The 18,461-nt window shown below is 31.6% G+C and overlaps 10 protein-coding genes across 10 annotated transcripts; 5 read left to right on the top strand and 5 right to left on the bottom strand.

Moving 5' to 3' along the window:
* Positions 1–37: 37 nt before the first annotated feature.
* DSC3 (Dsc3p) lies at positions 38–811 on the bottom strand (the record flags this gene model as incomplete). Its single annotated transcript, XM_011275580.1, has 1 exon — positions 38–811. The coding sequence occupies one exon, from the start codon at positions 809–811 to the stop codon at positions 38–40; it is 774 nt and encodes a 257-aa protein (XP_011273882.1).
* Positions 812–1,480: 669 nt separating this feature from the next.
* On the bottom strand, positions 1,481–2,296 carry ODC1 (mitochondrial 2-oxodicarboxylate carrier; the record flags this gene model as incomplete). The annotated part of the gene is made up of 1 exon (XM_011275579.1): positions 1,481–2,296. One exon carries the CDS (start codon positions 2,294–2,296, stop codon positions 1,481–1,483), a length of 816 nt encoding a protein of 271 aa, XP_011273881.1.
* Positions 2,297–3,122: 826 nt separating this feature from the next.
* MCT1 ([acyl-carrier-protein] S-malonyltransferase) lies at positions 3,123–4,232 on the top strand (the record flags this gene model as incomplete). Its single annotated transcript, XM_011275578.1, has 2 exons — positions 3,123–3,189; positions 3,250–4,232. 2 exons carry the CDS (start codon positions 3,123–3,125, stop codon positions 4,230–4,232), a joined length of 1,050 nt encoding a protein of 349 aa, XP_011273880.1.
* A 106-nt stretch (positions 4,233–4,338) lies between these two features.
* Positions 4,339–6,079, bottom strand: RDS2 (gluconeogenesis transcription factor RDS2; the record flags this gene model as incomplete). Its single annotated transcript, XM_011275577.1, has 2 exons — positions 4,339–5,716; positions 5,955–6,079. The coding sequence occupies 2 exons, from the start codon at positions 6,077–6,079 to the stop codon at positions 4,339–4,341; spliced, it is 1,503 nt and encodes a 500-aa protein (XP_011273879.1).
* Positions 6,080–6,551: 472 nt separating this feature from the next.
* COX11 (Cox11p) lies at positions 6,552–7,397 on the top strand (the record flags this gene model as incomplete). Its single annotated transcript, XM_011275576.1, has 1 exon — positions 6,552–7,397. One exon carries the CDS (start codon positions 6,552–6,554, stop codon positions 7,395–7,397), a length of 846 nt encoding a protein of 281 aa, XP_011273878.1.
* A 90-nt stretch (positions 7,398–7,487) lies between these two features.
* On the bottom strand, positions 7,488–8,018 carry BN7_3802 (uncharacterized protein; the record flags this gene model as incomplete). Its single annotated transcript, XM_011275575.1, has 1 exon — positions 7,488–8,018. One exon carries the CDS (start codon positions 8,016–8,018, stop codon positions 7,488–7,490), a length of 531 nt encoding a protein of 176 aa, XP_011273877.1.
* Positions 8,019–8,905: 887 nt separating this feature from the next.
* On the bottom strand, positions 8,906–11,272 carry BN7_3801 (OPT family oligopeptide transporter; the record flags this gene model as incomplete). Its single annotated transcript, XM_011275574.1, has 1 exon — positions 8,906–11,272. The coding sequence occupies one exon, from the start codon at positions 11,270–11,272 to the stop codon at positions 8,906–8,908; it is 2,367 nt and encodes a 788-aa protein (XP_011273876.1).
* Positions 11,273–12,508: 1,236 nt separating this feature from the next.
* RPL5 (60S ribosomal protein uL18) lies at positions 12,509–13,402 on the top strand (the record flags this gene model as incomplete). Its single annotated transcript, XM_011275573.1, has 1 exon — positions 12,509–13,402. The coding sequence occupies one exon, from the start codon at positions 12,509–12,511 to the stop codon at positions 13,400–13,402; it is 894 nt and encodes a 297-aa protein (XP_011273875.1).
* Positions 13,403–13,715: 313 nt separating this feature from the next.
* BN7_3799 (putative Xaa-Pro dipeptidase) lies at positions 13,716–15,107 on the top strand (the record flags this gene model as incomplete). The annotated part of the gene is made up of 1 exon (XM_011275572.1): positions 13,716–15,107. One exon carries the CDS (start codon positions 13,716–13,718, stop codon positions 15,105–15,107), a length of 1,392 nt encoding a protein of 463 aa, XP_011273874.1.
* Positions 15,108–15,447: 340 nt separating this feature from the next.
* On the top strand, positions 15,448–15,906 carry BN7_3798 (iron-sulfur cluster assembly scaffold protein; the record flags this gene model as incomplete). Its single annotated transcript, XM_011275571.1, has 1 exon — positions 15,448–15,906. One exon carries the CDS (start codon positions 15,448–15,450, stop codon positions 15,904–15,906), a length of 459 nt encoding a protein of 152 aa, XP_011273873.1.
* Positions 15,907–18,461: the final 2,555 nt, after the last annotated feature.

Below are 18,461 nucleotides of genomic sequence, written 5' to 3'. Positions count from 1 at the left end.
AATTGTCATTAAGTTTTATTATATTGTAGATTCATACCTATGCCCATTGTCTAACTAGTGCGAATGAAAAATTAACAATAAATCCAGCAATAACAGCCATTCTTTGTCTTTTACTAAATAATTGCTCTTCTTTCAACAAAAATAAACTCAATACACCTAATAAACAACCAATTAAAATCCCAATTAATAAATCTTCATTCCCACCTAATCTACTACCTGCATTCCCAGTATTAAATTCATCCATTTCATTCACAGAACTATCAATCCACCTTTCTTCTAATTGTCTAATATCACGCCCTTGTGAGCCATCTGTATTTTCACCATTTGGTTCAGGTAGATCACCGTATAAAGATCTAAACTGTTGACGTAAGTTTTGAATATCTTCTTGTGAAAATCCTGCGTTTGCTAATCTATCAAATCCAATTGGGGCAGGTGTTGTACTTTGTTCTTGAACTTGGTTATCAAGTTCTGACTCTCTTTTCAGTTCATCTACAGAGAGCGTGTCACCGATTAAACAATGTATAATGAAGACTCGATCTAGTTCATGTTGTTCATTTGATTCTGAACCTAATGATGATTTACTAAATCTTTGTAATTGTAAAAATTCATCAATGAAATTTGTTGAATCTGTCAGCACTTTCCCCGAATGGATAAACCTAAGTCTCTTATTTGATAATGATGGATTTTGTTGACGAACAGATTGTTTCAACCAACGGTTAGATAATTCAGTTAATTTTATAAGTGGTAATTTAGCATCTTTTATTGTATTATCACTAAACCGTACAATGACTTGGATCTTATGAAGACTCATTCTAAATATAGTCCTGATATGCTAACCTAAACGAAACTCCCTTGATCAACTGGTTCTTCAACCATAAGATATTTCCAATTTTATATCTCACAATGCCCTATAAAAAAGCTCAAATATTAAATTACCGCCCCAGAAATACAAACATCACCACCGGGTAAAGTTCGCGCATTTTTCCAGGTGACTATAAAAAAAATTTCAACTTTACAAATTTCTTTCATCTTTCTACCATTTTTTTTCCTTTTCTTTAGTGCGGACAACCAGGACTATATCCGTGTTGCTTGTTATGTTCTTTTATCCCTACGATTTAACAAGCGTCAAGTCCTTGGAGAGAGCAAGTTTGGGGCCTACGCCGGTTCCTGTTGATCATCTTAATGCTCTTTTGTTCTTCTAGTGTCGCGACTACTCTTGCAGGTGGATCGTGTTGAGATTAGCAAGGGCTGGTAGATCATACAGCTTATTTTGTATAGAATTTATTGAATAGAATAAAATAATATTAAAATTTAAAATTCATTGATTGTATATACAAGATATTTTCTTTCTACCGCATTTAGTTATACAAATTAATACTACAACTGTGTGTACCTTATTCACAATTAGTCTATTCAAATATAAATAATACCCGTTCAACAGAATGTTTAGTTTGATGATCAGATCATAATGTTTTCAAATCTAATCTTTATAATGGATGGATCTAAAGAAATCCATAGTTGCAGTGAAAACAACTAATAAAATACCACCACCTGGACCTAATCTCAAAACTTTTGGTAAGAAACCTTTATATAATGCACTGAAACCTTCTTCTTTGTAAATCAAAGCTAAACTTGGTAAAGTCCAGTTATATTTTCTAACAACACCTGGAACATTAACAGTGTTTTGGATACGAGATTTAACAACATCAAATGGAGTATTGAAAATTGTACCAAATGTACCACCAATAGCACCAGCGGCTAAATCATTTATAGTTTTTTGAGTTGAAGATTTAGCTTCAGGTAATAAAGTTCTAATTTGATGAATGATACCGAAATAACCTGCATTCCAGACAATATGTCTCCATAATGTAGCTTCAAGACCATTATACAAAGCTAATGGACCTTCATGTTTAATGGTTTTGAAAAAAGCATCTGCAGCAGAATTATATTTTGATGAAACATCTTGGACTCTAATTTTAATCAATTCAAAAGGAACAACAACAAATGATTCCACGGCACCAGCACTAGCACCACTTAAGATTGATAAAGGTTGATTTAATTGTTGTACACCAAAGAATTTTTTATAAAATTTTGAAAATTCATCATTTGCAGCAAATTTTGTAGCTCTCTTTGGAGCTTCCATTAAAATTGGAGCACTAATACCTTTATATAATCTTGAAGGACCTTCTTTTTTAACAATTTTGGTTAAACAATCAATAACACCTGTATATTCAGCAGTTGCACCTGAACCAACTTGTAATTGGATACGAGTCTTCACGACATCTAATGGATACATCACAAGGATTTCACTGACACCGGCGACGGCACCAGATAAGAATTGATAAAGGAAAGGGAGAGCTAATTCATTTTGTTAGTATCACTGTTCTTGTTATAACTATTTGCCATAGTTAATACCATTATCATTTCCCTTGATATCCAGTTGGAATAGAATCAAATTGTTTGATTTCTTACCCACACTAGATAAGACCCGATCTGTGAGTAATACAAAAAAACGTCAACGGTCGAGCAGGTAGATGACAATGGCTTTAGCAGAGTGGCTCAACTCAACCCCAGGATCTGGATAACACTCACGTCTAGTGTCTGTGGACATTGTGCAATTCTGATTGAATAGTTAAATATGGTCTCTTGATGATAAATGACGTTGGTTTGAAGTGTCAAAAGTGGGAAGTTGTTTCGTTTTATGAATTTATCAATTCGCATGTAATTTCGAGAAAAACTTTCTCCAATGAAAAAATGTGGAAAATCAGCTGCTGAGGTAAAGAGCCAGAGAGGTAAACTTGTCGATAACTGAAAACACGATGGGTTATCGACACCGGTTAAAAGATCTAGTTGATTAGTAGATCAATCTCTACAAACCAGTTCAACTCTGGACTCATTTACCCAAAAGTTCAAGGTGGAAACTGTGTCTAATCGTCAACGGAAGCATTCTTCCAGGCCCAATAACTTACGCGACCTCCACCGACTCTTCCCGTTAAAGGTGATATCCTAATCTGTACATTTTTCACCGCATCAATTATACTTATCAGATCAATAGGAGAGTTATCAATTACACCCAGTAGTGTGACTAGAAGCTGATTGTTGAAGTGTTTCGAGCTAAGATCATGATGTTCAAAAGATTGTTTTCAACGAGCACAGTGGTGCGTGGAAAGAAATTGCTGACTTTCCCTGGTAAGCTTATGATTGTTATAGGGTTTTATTTATTATTATAAGTACTAACTTTCTGTGAAGGTCAAGGTCAACCTGTGGAAAAGACATTTGTTCAAGAATTGAGTCAAAAATATGATTTGGAATCCTACTTCAAGTCTTTGAAAAAGCAAATATCATCAAGTTTTGTTCAAAACGTTCAATCGCCATCTGATGATTTTTATTTATCAACTTCAAATACTCAACCTTCAATAGTTTCATTATCGTTATTAACGTTGGAAATCCTTAAGAAACATCATGGAATTGATTTAATCAAAGATTCCGATTATACGATGGGCCACTCTCTTGGTGAATATACTTCATTATGTATAAACAATGTCTTTCAACATAATCAAGATCAAATCCTGTGGTTAGTTCGTCAGCGTGGGGTATTGATGGAAGAAGCTCTAGCTCATTCAAAAAATCAATACGGCATGACTGCCCTAGTGTTCCCAGCTATGAATTATGAAGATGTGGAAGTGTTATTAACACATGCCTTGAAAGAAACAAGTTCAGTTGCCGTGGCTAATATAAATAGTACTCAACAAATTGTTATATCAGGTATCAAATCTGAATTAGAACAAGTTGTAAACTTTGTGAAAGAACGTTCAAATATCAAAAGAAGATTAAGGGTATTCCCATTATCTGTTACTACACCATTCCATAATCCATTATTACAAAGTTCAAAAGATAAATTCCGGGGTATAATTAATGAAAAATTTAATATAGATCGGGAATCTCGTTTACAATTACCTATAATTTCGAACTTTGATGGCCAAGTTAGTTATACCCATGGTGAAGCCCTAGATAAATTCATTGATGATTTCATAAACCCTGTTCAATTCAAAGATTCAATTGAAAATGCAATTAAAGATTTAGGTGTGAACACTGTTTGGAACATTGGACCAAATGGTCATGTTAACCAGGGGAATATTGGTAAGACAGATATTGAAAAGAAGTTGGAAACAAATCAATCTATAAGTAATATAGAAGATTTCGAAACTTTTGTGGAGAACTACAACAAATGATAAATAATTAATGAATATATATTAAAACATAATGAAACTTTTGATGAAATAAAAATATAATTAATTATAGCAATACATATGGAATATAAATAAGTAGTAAAACAGTTCAAGGACTTATTGGTATGAAATTCCCCACGATACATGAAGGAATATTATATCTATCTCTTCGAATAGTGAAACTAAAACAACAAGTTTTTCTTCTTCTCCCGTCTCTAGTTCTTAAATTACAACTTGTCAAAACAGCTTTTTGACCTTTATCAAAAGCAATAGCACCATATTTTTCCCAAAAATTAACTGCAGATTCTTCACTCATCAATTCATATATGGCTAATTTCCCATCTCTTAAATCATCAGCATTAACTTCAACAAGACTTGCAAATTCTTTATTACCACGGTATATTTCTCCTGTACGTCTCCATAAACATGCTGGAATTGCCATTGATGTAAAAACACGATCATAATCCAGTAACATTCTTTCAAAATTTTCCTCCACAAGAATTAAATCAACATCTTTCAAAGTTCTTGCAATTGCTCTAAACGCTGGTCTGAAAATAGATAATGGCTTGAGAATTCTTTGCTTAGATGATTGATTCATATAATTATCCATATATCCTTGTAATCTTGCATATCCTTTGGCATAATTATAAGGCTGTAATAATCCAGCTTCCAATTTGGCATTGATAACTTGTTTCAATCTTTCTTCTGGTGAGATCTCAGTTGATGGATCTGCAGCGGTTAAAAAGAATTTATCTCTTGCAGAATCTGAAACTTGTTGATGATTTGATGCAGCTGAAGAATGCTGATATAATGCAATAGGATATTGTGATGATCCACCAGATCCTGTACCACTAACGATTTGATTTGAAGTTGGCCCTAAGATAGGGGTATTCAACATTGATAAGTTTGTTAATGAAAGATTAGTTAATGAATGTGATGCTGATAAATTATTTGGTGTGTTGTTGAATAATGAATTAGTCCCTAAATTATTATTGTTATTGCTTAAATTGAATTCGTTATTAGCACTTGCACCTGCTCCTATTAGATCAGGATCATCAAGCATTGATAGAAATTCATTTAATGAACTAAATTCAGAACCAGCATGTTCTGAAAAGAAGAATGGTTGTTGATTATAAGGATTTTGATTTAGTGGATCAATAGGTTTCTCATTAATTTTTCTTTGATTCCCTGGACCTGAGACGTAGACTTGTTGAGGTTGATGTTGTGGTACTGACTGTATTGAAGGTTGCTGCTGTGTTTGTGGTGTTTCAATTGGTTGAGCTGAAGGAATAGGTGTTTCTTGAATGTCAGATCCACCAACACTAGCACCGACACTAGCGTTAACGCTCCCACCAATAGACTGACTTGGGATTGGTGGCGTCGAGCTAGATTCTGTCTTGAGTTCAACACTTCCCTCTCTTTGATCCTGTACCTTCTTACGTTGACGTTGACTTACTGGTTCATCATGACATAGATGTCCAATATTTCTCTTTATACATCGGGAACAAGGACGATCTAGGGATAACAATATTAGTAACTGAAGTGACAATCTAGCAACATATCAATTAATACTCACTATCATCACAGATCATATGTGAACGACGACAATAAACACAAGCTAAACATCATCATTGTTAGTAATAACTCTATTTCTCATGTTTTAGTTGATGTGTATACCAGTAGATGGTATACCCAATTCTCTCCGGGATATTTCATAAGCATTACTCACCAATAACAACTTTCTTTCTTCTTTTCTTCTGTTTTGGTTGTTGAGGCTCTACATCCTCAACTTTCTGTTGTTTAAGGTTCTTCTCTATCTCCCCTGGTGTGTTGTCCTGATTCAATGACATTTTCTTTTATACTATAATCACGTCCGTTATTGTTTGATTGTTCTCTTCAAGTTTTAAATTTTGTTTATGTTTTTTGTCTTCCGTTTTATTTTCGATGAAAAATCTGGGGTGGTTGAGATCCGAGGTTTGGAAATTTGTATGTACAATCACGTGCTTCTGAGTCGGAATATGGTTAATATTTGCAATTTCGTTCAACTTCAATAAGATTGAATAGTTTGGATATATTGAATGATAAGATGTGTAATATTTTACTTTAAGGTCGATATTCTAGCTTCATTATAAGCCACTTACTGATTTGTGTCTAACAAATAAGATGTCGTTGAATCTGTTCTTTCAAAACCCGAATGGATGACATAATCTTCGAATCTTTGTTTAAAAATTTCAAGAAAATTGAAGCTTTTGATTGATTAAACGAATCACTATAAGTACCATTCAAAGATCCCAAGATCACTTCGCAACTTTATATCATAATATGTTTGGCGCCAGATCTCTAATACGGAACGGATTATTACCACGCTTGACTTTCAAACCAGTCATCAAACCATCAAATATATCAAGAATTCGCTTTTTCCATAATTCAAATCAAATTAAAAATCAACAAAAGATACCGAATTCCAAAACTACTTCAGATCCATCACCATTAGATCACCTCACCCGTGAAGAAATCGCACAGCTTCGTGAACTACATCGTGCCAAAGATAAAGCATATAAAGATGCCACAGCTATAAATTATTCTCTTGCGTTAGGTATAGCATTTTTAGGTCTTTCATATGCCGCTGTTGTTTTGTATAGAACTTTATGTGCAAGAACAGGGTTTGGTGGTCGTCCAGTTACAGATAAATCAAAAGTTACAAGTGATAGATTAATTCCAGTTGATATGGAGAAACGAATCAGAGTTAGTTTTACATCAGAAGTTTCAGATATTTTACCTTGGAAATTTGTTCCTCAACAACGTGAAGTTAATGTTCTTCCAGGTGAAACTGCTTTAGCTTTTTATAAAGCAAGAAATACAGGTGATCATGATATTGTTGGTATGGCAACATATAGTATTACTCCAGGTGAGGCATCGCCATATTTTAATAAAATTCAATGTTTTTGCTTTGAAGAACAAAGATTAGCAGCGGGTGAAGAAGTTGATATGCCAGTTTTCTTTTTCATTGATCCAGATTTTGCAAATGATCCAAGAATGAGAAATATTGATGATTTAATTTTACATTATGCATTCTTCAAAGCTCATTATCAACATGATGGACAAATTGTTCCTGTTGATGCTTCAAAAGATATTGAATTAACCCCTATTAGTGTTCAAAAATTATAAAGATAAACTACATAAGGAAAACTACTTGTAAATATAATGCATGCATATAGTATAAAAATCCACTTTTAATGAAGGAAAACTATTTCAAAGCTAAATTGATGTAGTTTTTGTACATTCTTCTAATGTTATAGTTGGAGATCTTGGAGATCTTTCTCTTGATGATGGGTCTAGTGAGCCTTGAATATTTATTTGATTAGTATCTAATGTTAAATCTGGTTTGAACAACGTTCTTGGTGCTTGATTCTCTTGTAGTTTTACAACACCGGTACTCATTGGTTTTGGTTCTTCATAAAGTAATGATTGTTGTTGTTCAAGATTTGATGGTGCATGAAGTTGTGAGTCAAATGATTTATGTCTTCTTAAAAGAGATTCACTTAAATGGATTTTATTACTTGGTAATGAAGTTTTCAAATGTGTATATATCTCTTGTGTGTATTCTTCTTTTGTAAATATGATAACTAATCTACTTAAAGTAGGTAATTCTGACCAATTTTCCACTAGTTCATTCTCTGATATGTTGTGTTGTTTTTGAAATGTTATCAAGTATTGCTTTATAGTGACTGACACTTTTAAAAGATCTGGTTTTGTCAAATCTGAGATGATGATTGTAGTTTTAGCCATTGTGCTTGTATTTTGAATTCTGATTGATTACAAGTTAAGCTACTAACTTTAAAATTTCTAGAGGGCCATCTATTCCATTATATACGGTATCTAATTAATTGTGATTGCATTGCCCGAGATTATGTAATTGTGTCACGAGGAAAACCAATTACGCGCAGCATATTTCTCGAAACTTCATCAAGTCATCGCCATACATACGGAACAAAGTACACCAGAAATAGACTACATCCAGGTTAATAATTATTAATCAGTGGCTAAGATGGTGAAGTAATTGTTGTTGCAACTATAAAATACCACGATTCACGAAGTCTTGAGGCCATGCTTTGAATCGAGCTGGTGATGGGAAGAGTGCCGGTACATTGAAATCCTTTAATGGGCTTAGCTCTTAGCTCTTAGCTCAAGGGCTGCTTGGTAAATGATAACCTTTAATGGCAATCAAAAGCTAAAATCACCAAGACAAATAACTTGAAATACAATTTCATTATGAGATATGAAGTTAAGCCATGTTCGAGGGCTCTGTAATTTCTTATAAAGCATCAGTAAAGTTCAGCCTGGTCTAATGTCTAATGTATGTAGTACGTACATGATAGATAGGCATATAAATGCGAAACTACGAATATACTTGAAGGGAAATTGGCTAGTGTAAATTAAAATTCACTGGTCTTAATTAGTTTTAAGCAGCATTTTCAAGTGATAGATCAACGTACTGAATCCCGATATCATTAAATTTACCAAGATATTATAGTCGGGGCTTGACTGCGGCTTACTTGTTTCTTGGATCGCACTTATTTATCTTGGTTAACAACTACTTGAAGGCACTGAACATGGTCAATAATTATTAATTACATTAGCTTCACTAAATACAAAATTTTAAATATTTCTATTTTTCATAGTGCAAAACATCTTTCAACAGAATCTGCATTATTCCCCCACCAGTTAGGCATGGTAACCTGCTTCCCAGCACTGAAGAATATAAAGATCAACAATATTGATAAATTAAACCCTGTATCAAATGCAGCAGCTAATAAATAATTATATCTTGCCCATAATTTATGTCTATATCTAAAGAAATAAAACATTGAAATAGTACCAACTATGATTTGTGATACATAACCTGTAGATAAATTACCATAAAATCCAGACATTGCCGAACTGAAGACTGTTATATTCCATAAATTGAATTTACCCTTTGGGAACGCTCTATGTAGCGCATAAATAACCACTGGTGCTAAAGCTCCAAATAAGAATCCATAAGGAATGATTTTATTATATGATAATGAAAATAATTTTGAAGGGCCCACGAGAACATATTGAACAGCCATAGTATTATAACTTTGAATACTTTGACCAGTCCATTGGTGTAAAGGATCTGTTAAAGTACCATCCAAATAATCTCTTTTAGTATCAATAGCCCATCTTAAAGCTAAATAGTTGAAAGGAACACCAAATAATTGACCAACAATCTGTGACCAGAAAACATGTCTAGGATTAATATGCATATAATGGCCAATTTTTTGATCTTGTAACATATATTGTGCACGATACCATGCATCCCCTGCAATAGCACCATATGAACTTGCACTAGCTGGATGTTTTCCTCCTGATCTACTTTGAATGATTAATCCAAACATTAATTCATTGAAAGAACCGATTGCTAATTGAAAATTAGAAATTGCATAAAGATAACCTAATGGAACAACAATAACTGCACCAAATCCTAAGGCAACAAGGTATGTATACCATGGAATGAACATATGACCAGTTGCAAAGATTGTAATTAAAACCACAAAAGTTATACCAAATAAAACAAGATACCACCATAATGGAACATCAGGATATGCTGATTGAATTTTGTTAAGTCTATCTGAATATGTTTCACTAATAGTTTTATAGTTGTTTTCTTTTCTTGAGGTTGTTTTCTGAGTGTATCTTTCTTTAAATTTGGACCATGCTTGCGAAACATCTTTTAATCCAAATAACAAAATCCATGAAATTGCAGAAATGTATGCAGCATAATCGAAAAACATACCCCAAGCTCTTTGAGCACCCATATGTAAAGGACCATAAACTTCATAAGCAGTTTGATTGAAAAAAATATCATGGCCTTCTCTAATCATTAATTCAGTAGTTGGATATGGATCACCTTCAGCAGTAAATAATTTATTAGACATTAAACCATGTTTAAAAGATGTTAAATTCCCCCATTTAGCAGCAGGTATCAAAATCCAAGCACCTAGAACAAATGCAACAAATTGAACAACTATAGTCCAATATGGTGACAACATAACACTTGATCCAATATTTGACCAATCTAATGAAATGTTTAAGAACCCCATACCACCAAGTCCACCACCTATAAAATTTGCAACTTCATTACGTGGTGCAACCCAACATAAAAATGCTAATGATGAAGTCATTGGGAAAATAAATTCAGGGAAAAATTGCCAAATAGTCATTGCAATAATTGCTCCAAAAAAGACTTTCATTTGTTTAGAACCAATTTTAATATTAGAATCCGCTCTTTTCATTGAATTGAATAAATTTGTTTGCATTAATGCCTGAGGCCAAATGAACTTTGGATCATAAAGTAAGAAATTTCTTGCAATGGCTGCAAATGAATAACCTGTGAAATTTATACACCACATGAAGAACAATGCAACTGCTGGATTTGTCTTATCACCATAATATAAATCTGCAACTGATATAGCTGTTGTACCTTGATTCCCCGTTGCACCACTAGCCGCTGTTAACGTAACTAATACATTTTCTTTTATTGACCAAGGACCTGGGTTTAAATTAAATTTGAAAAAATATAAGTTGACTTCATAATTTGGTAAGACTTTTGCTAACCATTTACCTAAATAATGTGAAGCAATTTGAACGAAAAACACTGAATAAGCTGCACTTGTTGTTCTATAAGAATTTATAGTATCTAAGAAAGCACCAGGTGGGATGAAAATCAATGATAATAACACATAACGGAAAGTAAACGTTGGAGTTGAAGGATCATCTTCAAATGTAACAGCTTCTCTAACGATTTTTGGTAATTCTGCTATATCATCTGGTAAATCTTCAATATTTGCTTCATTATCTGATGATAAAGCTTCTTGTAAATCAATAATATCAACATCATCTTGAAGTTTACTAGGACCTTCAAGGCCTATTTTGTCATTATCAGAACTCCCATTGTTATTGCTGATATCTGAAACGGATTCTTGATCTTTATTTCTTGAGAATCTATTTGAAATCCCCATTGTATAAGCTATTTGGGGATCGAAATCTAATTCATTAACGATACAGCGCCCTTATCTGATCTCACTTTAGTTCAAGTGCCAATCATGATTGTTTTATACTGGATCATCAATTAATTAAGCTCAACTTCAAATATACAAACTAATTAACCATATTGTTTGTTTAGCCGTTAACTTCAAATGTGTGGCTTTAAAAGGCCATCATGATATTCGATCCAATAAGTGGGTATTAGTTAGCAGGTCACCATAAATAAACCATCAGGCATCAGACTGTAACAGTCACTATACCTTGAGATGTATAAGTAATAAACTGATTGGTTAATATTAAATCATTTGCAACGTTTGTTTACCGATCATATAATGGATGCAATAATGACGAATTTTAAGCGGCGAGTTGTGTAATAGTAGTCTCAAAAAGATGGGATGATCAACATGTGAACAATGTAGCGATGTAACTATTGATAACCGTCATATTAGTGATCAGAAGGTTTGAGCTTGAAGATGGTCATGATCAGAAGTTGATAAGTATCAAATTGTCTTGAATTGTTAAATAATATTCAAGAAATCCAAGACTTCAAATGTGTCAAAGCTTGGTGTTGCAATAATACTTTCGCGTAGGATCTGAAAAGATCTCACAGCTCCACAACTTACAAGCAGTGACAGCTTCCAAATGTTCCGGCGTCAGTATGTTCATGAGAAATAAGTCAGCAAAATGATAATATAATTTGTCATCAACGGTGCGTAAATTTAATGCTTTTCAATCCATTTTCTATCAAATGATCATGAATCTATATAATTGTATAACAGCATAACAGCTCATGTTGAAGTAGAAGTTTCTTATATGCCTAAGGTTTGGGATTATTATATGGACTTCCTGGTCATGCATGAAGATTGAACTAGACAACTCATAAATAATGATCTCTTCTAATACTTTGTTCCTAATTTTGAGACTAACCTATTGATTTGTTGTTCAGATCTATAATAATTAATTAGTATTCCTTTCAATATTATGCTAATTTTTCGCCCTATATCATATCACCTGACTATCCCATAGCATCACACCCTTACACCAAAACTATTGCTTGAAAAGTTGGCTCCCAATTCGCGGAAATTCTCACCAATTTTTTTTTTTTTTCATCAATCATCACGAACATAGTGAAAAATTTAAAAAAGGTCAAGTTTCTTAACTATTGATACCCTTATTTTAAAGACTTCACCGTCAAAGACATATTATTCACAATGGCCTTCCAAAAAGCTGAAAAAACCTCTGCTTACCACTCACGTTTCCAAACCCCTTTCAGACGTAGAGCTGAAGGTAAAACTGATTACTACCAAAGAAAACGTTTAGTTGCTCAACACAAAGCTAAATACAACACTCCAAAATATAGATTAGTTGTTAGATTCACCAACAAAGATATCATCTGTCAAATCGTTTCATCCCAAATTGTTGGTGATTTCGTTTTAACTGCTGCTTATGCTCATGAATTACCAAGATACGGTATTAAACATGGTTTAACTAACTGGGCTGCTGCTTACGCTACTGGTTTATTAGTTGCCAGAAGAGCTTTACAAAAATTAGGTTTAGATGAAATCTACCCAGGTGTTGAAGAAGTTGAGGGTGAATACGCTTTAACCGAAGCTGTTGAAGATGGTCCACGTCCATTCAAAGTTTTCTTAGATGTTGGTTTACAAAGAACTACCACTGGTGCTCGTGTCTTCGGTGCTTTAAAAGGTGCTGCTGATGGTGGTTTATACATTCCTCACTCTGAAAACAGATTCCCAGGTTGGGATATCGAAGGTGAAGAATTAGATGCTGAAACCTTAAGAAAATACATCATGGGTGGTCATGTTGCTGAATACATGGAAGAATTAGCTGATGATGATGAAGAAAGATTCAGAGAATTATTCCAAGGTTACTTAGATGATGACATTGAAGCTGATGCCATTGAAGACATCTACATTGAAGCTCATGCTGCTATCAGAGCTGACCCATCTTTCAAACCAACTGAAAAGAAATTCACCAAAGAACAATACGCTGCTGAATCTAAAAAATACAAACAATATAAATTAACTAAAGCTGAACGTGACGCTAAAATTGCTGCTAAAATTGCTGCTTTCAAAGCTGAAAACTAAATTTAATTTTTAAGAATTTATATAGTTAATAATTAATGGATTAGTTCTTTAAATTATTGTCATAATTGTAGATTGTTAAAGTATTTAAAAATGTGCCATGGTGCCATAGTTTATTGGAATGTTCATCTCGGAGTAGAAATTGTTGCCCTATCTGAAAACACGGCAAATAAAAATAAAAATAGTATGGGAAATACTTTTATATACTCGTAAGATTCCACTTTTATAATAGATTGATATGAACAATTTGCAAAGGTCTATTGGTTCTTTTTCAAATAGTTTCAGATCATCCATTTTACCAAAGCTATATTCAACAATGACAATCCCTCAACGTTATCCTGCAAGACAACATGCCTTGAATGTTAAACATCATTTACAAACTAAATTATCAGATTTATCTAAAACTTCAATCTTTTTAAGTGGTTCATTACAAGAATCTGATAAATATAGTGATTCATCTAAACCTTTCAAACAAGAACGTTATTTCTTCTATCTTACTGGTGTTAATATTCCAGGTTCTCATGTTTTTTATGATTTAAATAAAGAAGAATTAGTTTTATTTTTACCAGAAATTGATCAAGATGATGTTATGTGGTCTGGATTACCTTTATCAATTGAAGATGCTTCCAAGAAATTTGATGTTGATAAAGTTGTTTATTCAAATGAAATTCCAAATTATTTATCAAAATATGATGTTAATTTAACAACTGATATTGATAAAAATAATCAAATTTATAAAAATCAATTAACTCCAGGTCAAACTGAATTATTTTATGCCTTGGATGAATCAAGAATTATTAAAGATTCATATGAAATTGAATTATTACGTAAAGCTGCTAAAATTACTGATAATTGTCATTATGCTGTGATGTCAGCTTTACCAATTGAAACTAATGAAACTCATATTCATGCTGAATTTATGTATCATGCAATTCGTCAAGGTTCTAAACATACAGCTTATGATCCAATTTGTTGTTCAGGTCCAAGTTGTGGTACTTTACATTATGTTAAAAATGATGATGATTTAGGTACAAAACAAAGTATTTTAATTGATGCAGGTGCAGAATGGGAAAATTATGCAGCTGATGTTACAAGATCTTTCCCAATAAATGGTGAATGGTCTAAAGAACATCGTGAAATTTATGATTCAGTTAAAGAAATGCAAGATAAAACTTTAGAATTAATTAAACCAGGTCAATCATGGGATGAATTACATTTATTAGCTCATAAAGTTTTAATTGAAAGATTTTTAAAATTAGGTATATTCCATAATGGTACAAAGGAAGAGATCTATGAAAGTGGAGCATCAACAATTTTTTTCCCTCATGGACTTGGACATTTATTAGGTATGGATACACATGATGTTGGTGGACATCCAAATTATGAAGATCCAGATGAAAAATTACAATATTTAAGATTAAGAAGAACATTACAAAAAGGTTATGTTGTAACAGATGAACCAGGTATTTATTTTTCACCATTCTTGGTTGAAAATGGATTTAAAGATGTGAATAAACGTAAATATGTTAATGAAGAAATTATGAAGAAATATTATCCAATTGGTGGTGTTAGAATTGAAGATGATATTTTAGTTACAGAAGATGGTTATGAAAATTTAACTGGTATAACTTCAGATGCTGATGAAATTTCCAAGATTGTTAAAGCTGGTATTGCTAAAGGTCGTTCATATTTCCATAATGTTGTATAAATAATGATTCAGTATATATGATTTAATTGAATTTATCGGACCTCGGTTTCCTATTTGAGAATCAACTCCGAAAATTCCATTTGACGGGTAATTTCCTCGCGAATCTGCCATTTTTTGACTCTGTTTGACACGGGTTTACCACTCTTTCGCGCTCTTTCGCGCTCTTTCTTCTCAATTCCGGTAAACGGTCATTTTTATTTTTCGAAAAGTTCCATTTTTAAAAATATAAAAGAGTTTGAAATTGCTTACAATTGTTATCAGATCTAATTGTTTTATAACGGCAAATAATAATAAAATTAGTCATTTTTATAAATCATAATTAATTATTTCAAAAAACAAAATGTTTAGACAATTACAATCAAGTGTTTTAAGAACTACATTCAGACCAATCGTCAATCAAACAAGAGCTTATCATCCAAAAGTTATTGATCATTATCAAAATCCACGTAATGTTGGATCATTAGATAAAAAATCTATAAATGTTGGTACAGGTTTAGTTGGTGCACCAGCATGTGGTGATGTTATGAGATTACAAATTGAAGTTGATGATGCTACTGGTGTCATTAATGATGTTAAATTTAAAACTTTTGGTTGTGGTTCAGCAATTGCAAGTTCATCATTTGTTACTGAATTATTAAGAGGTAAAACTTTAGAAGAAGCTGCTGCTATTAAAAATAAAGAAATTGCTCAAGAATTAAGTTTACCACCTGTTAAATTACATTGTTCTATGTTGGCTGAAGATGCTGTTAAAGCTGCTATTAAAGATTATAAAACTAAACAATTCCGTCCATCCACTTAAAGAAATTTCTTCCCCCTCCGGAGTTCATTTCAATATCATTAACATAGTTTTATAATCACATCTTAAACATAGGCATTTTATTTTTGGTTTTTCTTAACATTTTATTTCATCATGGGGTTTTGTTTTTTATTCTTTTATTTCTTTAACTTTTACAAATTTGGAGTTTTAACTTTCAATATTCAAAAAAAAAAAAATATTACAAAATACAAAAAAAAAAGAACAAGTTGTATCATATGGTTGTTTTTTCTTTACAATCCAATAACCTGAATCAAAGAAGAAAATAAATGAAAAAAAAGGTGTTTAAATGACTACAGTTCATTTAACATTTTTAGTTATTTTTTTGAGGGGTTTTGGATTTGTATGTATGAAGTTTTACTGATTTAGTTTATTAATGGAATACGAAATTATATAACGAATGGAATTCGTTTCTGTATTTATTAAATTTATGTTATTGTAGTTTATCCCTTCATCTTGTTGTATGATGTCTGATATTCTATGATTTGTAATTAAAAAGGGAAGAATTTTTGATTGGCTGGATCTAGAATTGTGGGTGTAATCGGGGTTTTAATAATTAACAACCAGTTGAGTCATGAATCTAGTACTACAAACTAAGAAAACAATCATCATGGTCTATAGTATGAATGAATCATTTATTTCGTATTATAATTCAAGGTCATTACAAACTTTTGATACTTCTTCAAAATAATTGTATTTCTAGTTCCTTTGTCTTTATAATATAAAATTTATCGCATCCGATCTATTTCTCAAATCCCGGGGTCTCGCTTATGTTAGAAATGGGTAATCAATATAATCAATGCAAAATTATATTTTAGTTTCTTATCATCAGCTTTAACAAAATATGATATAAAGTGAATTAATTGAAATTGATCTTAACTGATATTTATTTGGACTTTCATTGCCTAGAGTACTTAATCCAAATATAGAATCGATTATATTAATTCATGTATTAATTATAATATGATTGGTATCTTTATTTTGTAAGTACAACTATATAAAATTATTCACTCAGCGGCTAATTTATAGATGATTCAATTAATTCGAGTTTGTGGCAATTTTTATATTTTAGATGATTGAATTGCCATCAAAAATTATATATATAGCTTGTTTTCCGGCTACAAATAATTATGAAAACATTATAATTTATCGACATTGATCAATTATTTCTTTGAATCTATATAATGGTTGAGAAATAAATATGCGTGCTAATATGTCACTAATTTTTTTTTTGTTGGTTCATTTATTCCTGTGTTATTTCTATACATGTTATAAAATCAACTATAGTTAGATCCTTTTGAAGTTTGTTATAATTAATAAAGAACTTTAAATTGTTTTTATATCAATATACATTCAAACAATTAAGATTCAAATCTTTGATATTAACTAGCTATATACTTATTGTTAGTATATATCAGATTAATATTCTTAGTTGTTTTATTTCTTTAATTTATTTTCATGATTTTTTGTAGTTTATACATTATAGTAATAGAAGTTTGTTTTTGTGTATATGGCTTTTGTACATTTACCGCCCTGAAACTGATCAGCTATAAAATTAGATTCAAATATCCATATTTTTGATCAACTTTTTAAATACACATTTATATAAGTACATTTGTTTCAATTACCTAAGATTTTGATTTCTCTTTGAAACTAGTTTTTCTCTCCCAGTTATAATCTGACTTACTAGTTACATCATACTGTGAGTCTGTGAGTTAGATTAAAGCTGATTCTTTCATATGTTATATCTTGTATATTGAGAAAATCATTGATACTTCAGTTGATAAAGAAATCTAAGATATATATGATTGAGTTAATAAGCTCATATAATATACATAGCGCTTAAGGAATTGATTGATTAAATGTTTATAATAACTTTACATCGTTTTAAAAGTGTGATTTTATATTTCAATTGCAAAAGAAACATGTAGTGATTTTAGTAACGATTATAATTGATATTCCATATAAAGAGATGGAACTAACTACAATAATTCAAAATGTTAAATGAATCTGAAATAAAGATATGTTTATTTAAATCCATGCGTTGATAAAATTTTATGAGTACAACCTTATACTGAAACATAAAATACCAAAAGTAATATGTTGATCTAGTATTCATACAGTATAAATCTTATGTATATACAATACACAATACACTCAAAGCCTCAAATTATGACAAGAAGTATAGCAGAAGGTAGAAACATTATAAAGTTCTTAAGTTCTTAAATCAGTTATAAATTATCTATTGATTCAATAATATAATGAATCCATTTTACTAATGATTTAATCAGGTAGGTTTTCAATTCTATTTTGTAAATTAGAATTTTTATATAATATCAGTATATCTTTATCACATAGAAATGTCTTGTAATTATATAGTTTAAACATTCATTTGATAATTGGTAATAAAAGAAATTGGAGAGGTTTCTTGATATATTGATTTGAAAGTATAAATTAAAGTCAGCACAGCTCAGAGAACTGAATGAATGAAGCTTATTGAATATGCATTTGACTTTGCAGGTTAATTGAATAATATATAG

The sequence above is a fragment of the Wickerhamomyces ciferrii genome, contig 00116, assembly GCF_000313485.1.
Source record: "Wickerhamomyces ciferrii WGS project CAIF00000000 data, strain NRRL Y-1031 F-60-10, contig 00116, whole genome shotgun sequence".
NCBI classification, from domain to species: domain Eukaryota; kingdom Fungi; phylum Ascomycota; class Saccharomycetes; order Phaffomycetales; family Wickerhamomycetaceae; genus Hansenula; species Hansenula ciferrii.
Note: the sequence above shows the minus strand (reverse complement) of the source record. Positions and strands in the feature narration are given on the sequence as shown.